Source organism: Hipposideros armiger, unplaced genomic scaffold (assembly GCF_001890085.2).
Source record: "Hipposideros armiger isolate ML-2016 unplaced genomic scaffold, ASM189008v1 scaffold_337, whole genome shotgun sequence".
NCBI classification, from domain to species: Eukaryota; Metazoa; Chordata; class Mammalia; order Chiroptera; family Hipposideridae; genus Hipposideros; species Hipposideros armiger.
The window spans coordinates 1,975,133-1,980,452 of NW_017731687.1; the positions used below are offsets into that span (position 1 = coordinate 1,975,133).

At 55.3% G+C, this 5,320-nt stretch overlaps 1 protein-coding gene across 4 annotated transcripts in view; it reads right to left on the reverse strand.

Moving 5' to 3' along the window:
- Positions 1–5,320, reverse strand: part of CRMP1 (collapsin response mediator protein 1) — a 51,228-nt gene that overhangs the window by 41,537 nt on the left and 4,371 nt on the right. Inside the window, exon 1 of one of the 4 annotated variants that reach the window (XM_019661160.1) lies at positions 5,008–5,279. The exons of the other annotated variants lie outside the window; for them this stretch is intronic. Coding sequence (XP_019516705.1) covers positions 5,008–5,046 — 39 coding nt within the window. The 5' untranslated portion in view covers positions 5,047–5,279. Of the gene's footprint in view, positions 1–5,007; positions 5,280–5,320 lie in introns of those variants that run through there. 4 annotated transcript variants of the gene reach the window in all.

Genomic DNA, 5,320 nt, shown 5'->3' on the forward strand with positions numbered 1-5,320 from the left:
TTCATAACAGTAGCAAAATTACAGTTATAGAGTAGCAACGAAAATAATTTTATGGTTGGGGGTCACCACAACATGAGGAACTGTATTAAGGGGTCGTGACACTAGGAAGGTTGAGAACCGCGGCTCTAGGGCGATGAATCTCAACTTTCTGTGTTCAGGATGTATTTACAAACACAGTAGTGACCCCCTCCCCACCCACGGTTTCACTTTCTATGGGTCAATTACCTGTGGTCAACCATGGTCCGAAAATATTAAATAGAAAATTCCAGAAATAAACAATTCGTAAGTTTTAAATTGTGCACCATTCCGAGTAGCACAATGAAATCCCGTGCCATCCCGCCCCATCCCGCCTGGGATGTGAAGCATTCCTTTATCCAGCATCTCCACACTGCATACGCTATGCACCTGTCAGTGGGTCACCATCCTGGTTATCAGACCACAGGATCGCAGTGCTTGTGTTCAGGTCACCCTTACTCCACTGAATAACGGCCCCAAAGCACAAGAGTGGTGACGCTGGTAGCCTGGATATGCAAAGCGAAGCCATACAGTGTGTGCCTGTACAGGAGGAAACACACTATAGACGGCGTTCGGGACTATCTGTGGTTTCAGGCATCCACTGGGGGTCTTGGAACGTATACCCTGCAGATAACGGGGGAACTACAGTAGTATAAAAATTCGCAACATTCGTAAAGGAATTAAAGACCTAAATTAACATCACATAAGTCAGCAATCATTACCATGCCGTCCCTGCTACCCTGTGAGTGTGTCTGTGTCACGGGGCCTTTAATGAACGCAAGCGCCTTAGCGGCACTGGCTTACTTTTCAGCACTGTGGCGCTGTCCACCACCCCGGCTGTTCCTTTCTTTGCTCCAGGGGCAAAGTCCCCTGACAGTCCCTTTCCAGGGCAAGAGCTTCCTTCTACTCACAAAAAAATTAAGACTCCATTCAACACCACTCTGCTTGTGAGCGCTCAGGGCTGCGCCTGACAGACGTCACTAGGACAATTTGTAGACTTGGTGGTAGCAAGCATCAGCTTTAAATGCTGATCAAAATTGAGCAGCACATATGTAGAGGATGTTTTCAGTACACCCCTGGGCTCACAGCACATGAGCTGGGAACCCCTGGTTGCTGGGATAGCCTGCGTCTTCCTATTGGCTACCAGCGCCTCTTATACCTGGGTCCCTCATCTGCATCCCTGGCCCTGGCCTCTCACCTCCGTTCCAGCTGATTTCACTGTGCATGACAAGTCACCAGAGGTATCTCAGATCCTGTGTGCGGAAAGGCAGGGAAATAACGGAGTGTCTACAGATAGGCGGAATGCTACCCTCAGGGGGAAGCACAGCAGACCTCACATGCTTTTTACATATTTGCAAGTTAGAGAAACCAATCCGGTCCGATGTGATTTTTTTACTCCATCTCTTTCTTCCCTGCTCATCTTTACTGTTTGATCTAAAATACACACGTACACACACATTTACACACCAAAGCCATATACACACTCACATATACACACATCTTGAAGGAGGGAGGGAGGGGGGGGAGAGGAGGAGAGGGAGAGGGAGAGGGGGAGAGAGAGAGAGAGAGAGAGAGAGAGAGAGAGAGAGAGAGAGAGAGAGATTGAGATTTCAAATCAGATAGTCATTTTCTTAGCAGGTAGCACCCTGTCTACCCTCCCTGCTGAACCCGAGCTGTACATTCCTCCACAGGCCAGAACCTTTACATCCAACAAGTCTCTGTGAGCCTTAGGAAAATAGGAGTAATATCTTTGGAAACTAGGGGTAATATATCCAGGTTGCCTTCCTTGCAGGACTGCTCTGAAAACCAAGTGAGAGATCACGGAAATCCTGTCGAATGCTGTAATACTCTACAAAATCACACATGGTCAGTACTCATGAAGTGTTATTTTTAATAATAACTCTTAGCCATCTTGGTGGACACTCTTGTCTGCCCCCCCCCCAGTTGAGCGGGCCTCCCCCTCGGGGCCTCCTGGGAGCCAAGAGCTTCTGCAGGGCTGGGAAGCCATGTGCCTTTGTTTGCCCAGAGCCACGCCCAGGATGTCCTACTCACTTAACTCCCACAGTGGGAGTCAGAAACAGCTCTCACTAAATTAATCCCTGGTTGAGCCATTAATTTTTTAAAAAGCCACACAGGAAAGAGAGCCTTATAAATATTTTAAACACTCCATGGAGGTTGAAGCTAAGTGTTTCTGCGTTTTCCCTCTTCTCTATCAGGCTACTTGAATATCTCAGAAAAAGACTGAGGTGGGAAAAAGAGGGAAAGACACCACGATCATAATCAACACGGGTCGAATGTTTTCATGATACAGCTATCTCCTGCCTTTGTCCACACTGTGTCCTGCCTGGGACGTCCCTTTTCCTCCTCTGCTCAAGCGTCCTCTCTCCTATCTCTGAATTCACTGGCAACGCAGGGACTTTATTCCCATTGTTCAGATGAGCAAACTGAGGTTCCCAGGGACACCGAGGGGCCCAACATCAAGCAGGAGAGCCCTGGGGGTGCAGCTGCAAGCTGTATCTTGGTCCTTTTTCAAGCCCCTGGGTCCCTCCACAGGCCACATACACCACGGCTGTCAACATCATCTCAACCGTCTCTTGGGGCTTGCTCTAACTGCGCAGACAAGCTGCACTGGGAAGCAGAGGCTGTGTTCTCACAATGTTGACTTTCCTTCAGTTTCTTCGCCTCTGGGCCTCCTTCCTCCATCGTCCTCCCAGGACTAGGTGGGGCGTCCCTGCTGTGTCTCCTCCAGCCTGTGCCTTCCCTTATGACAGCCCCCACACTTTGTTGTGTGTCAGGCTGAAATGTCAGTCTTTGCTAAACTCTGGGAAGACAAGAACAAGCCCTTCTCATTCCCACCTTCCCTCGCACGCAGCACAGTACCCGGCACAGACCGTGTGCTTTTATTATCAACTTACCAAATGAGCATTACTGAACAGATTAAGGGTGCAGCCTTTGAAAAGCCACAGGGCCCACCCATCTATCCATTTGATGGCATTCTTATTCCTGTCACAACATGTACACACCTCATCAGCAAAAAACCCTGAGGAAGCTGAGGGTCCTACAAACACACTCCCCCCGAGACCGTCCTCTCTGGTTTGTTGTTGCTCCTTTAAACCACAAATCTTTCTGGATGGGGTGGGCTGTGTGGACCAAACAAAACACAAACGCCTCATCAAGGGCCTCTTCCCCGGACCTAAGCATCATTTTCAGCATCTCTCCTCCCCATGCCGCTAGAGCTATTGCAATCGCTCCATTTAGTTCCCTTTCACACATGGGTTGGCTACCTGCTTCACACAAAGGACTAAAGCAGAAGGATCAGCCAGCAGTTCTGAGGACTTTACTACGTGCCTAACCCCCCCTCCCCTCAGCGTTCTGCCAGCATCCTCTTGGATGCTCAAGATGTGGCCAGGTTTCTTGGAAACTGGGATCCTGAGAGGGGCACAGACCTGCCATGGCCACAGCCACAAAGGGACTCAGAGTTTCTGAGTCATCAGTCACTACATCACCCCACCTCTATCACCTGCCTCAGTGCCCCCCGGGGGAAAAGGGTTAGAAAGTCCCAAAAAAGGGACCTGCTCATACCAGTACGCCAGGCTCTCCTCCCACATGGCCTAGGCTGAGGCAGCCACGTCCCTTCCACTAATTGTTATCTAACCACACTATTAAGGCATTGGTCACTTACACCTCCCTGCCTCAGAGGGCAGAAATTCAGGATGGTTAAGCGGTGGTCCCCACCCTCAGGCGTCACACCTCTGGATGGGAACTCAGCAAAGGTCTGCTGGCAAGACCTGAAGCTGGGCCCAGGAGGGGATTTCTTAGGGAAGACACAGCCCAGAATGGGGAAGGATGCAGGCTGTTCTGGGGAGACAGGGGGCCCAGGTCTTTCCCAGCCTTCCTCGCACCTGCACCCCAGCCAGTGCTCCAAGCTCTGGGGGCGTTCTGTGGACAATGCCTCCTTCAAAGGAAGTATTGAGAAGATTCACTAAAGCAAGGTCTGCCAGACGCTAGGCAGGCAGGTGGGAAATGTCAGCTTCCTCCTCCTGCCCAAGGCTGCCCTCCTGCAAGTGCGGAGAGCGGGGGAGAAGGGAGGGTGTTACCCCTCAACATGGATGATGGTCTCCTGTCCTCCAACCTCACGCACCACCCTGGAGGGAGGATTCCATCAGGCCCAGAACCCCGCCCCCCAGCATCTGGCTGCTCTGACACCCACCACCCAAGTCTCATGGGTCCCCACCCCTGAGGAATGCTTTGGTTCCACTCCAGTGCCAGGCAAGGAATGGAGGTGAGGCCCGGCTTCCAGAGAGCCACGCCCTCAGCTCCCTACCCGGCGATAAAGGGTGAGGACCAGGTATTCTTTTGTTTCCGGCCAGAACGAGAGACACAGCGAGGGAAACAGCGGACGGCTTGGCCACAACTACCATCCCCGCGGCCCCGTGTTAACCCTTCCGGGGCTCCAGTCGCCAGTGCCGCCACATTCGGTTATTTTTATTGTCGCTGCGGCGAGGACTGGGAGGGGCCGCTCCATCATGGCGCGGCCTCTAGGTCCAGACTTTCCTTCCTCCAGCGTGGGCGGGGAGGGGGCGTTGGCGGCCGATCTCTTCCTTTCTCCAGCGGGGAAGAGCTCCGCGGCGAGAGCCGAGGGCTGGGCCTCGTGAAGGCCGCGCTCGGGAGGCCCCAGGGCCGGGGGGAGGGGGTTCGGACCCCGCGTCCCTCCCTCTTTTGTTCGGCTCCGCATCCTCCCGGTCCACGCCATCCAGCACCTCCCGCGAGGAGGGGCACTGCAAGCCCACGGGGAGAAGGACCCGAGGCGCCAGCCCCGCCCCGCCAGGCAGGGCTCCCCCCACCCCCATTGTCCCCAGAGGCTGGGGGGAGGGGGCTGCCAGGCGAGGCCGGCCCCGCCCCACCCGCCGCGTCGCGGCAGCCTCGGGGGCCGCCCCTGCAGCCCCCCGGCGGAGCCGACCCCACAAAGGGCGGCGCGGGGGCCCCGCTTACCGTGATGTGCGGGATGCTCCTCTTGCCCTGGTAAGACATGGCCCCTCTGACGCCCTCGGCCCGGCCGGGGACCCGTGCGCCGTCTGTCTGTCTCTCGCGCTGTACGGCTGTCTGTGGGTCCCGCTCCGCGCGGGCGCGGCGCAGAAGCCCGGGAGGGATGCGGAGACGCACGGAGGCTCGGCGCTCGCGGCCGCCCACGCACCCGCCGCCCGGCTCTCGGCCCGCGCGCCGCCGCCCCGGCTGCCAGCACCGCCCGGCTCCGCGAGGGGGCGGGAGGAGGAGGGCGCTGCAGACGGACAGCTCCTCCCGGCGG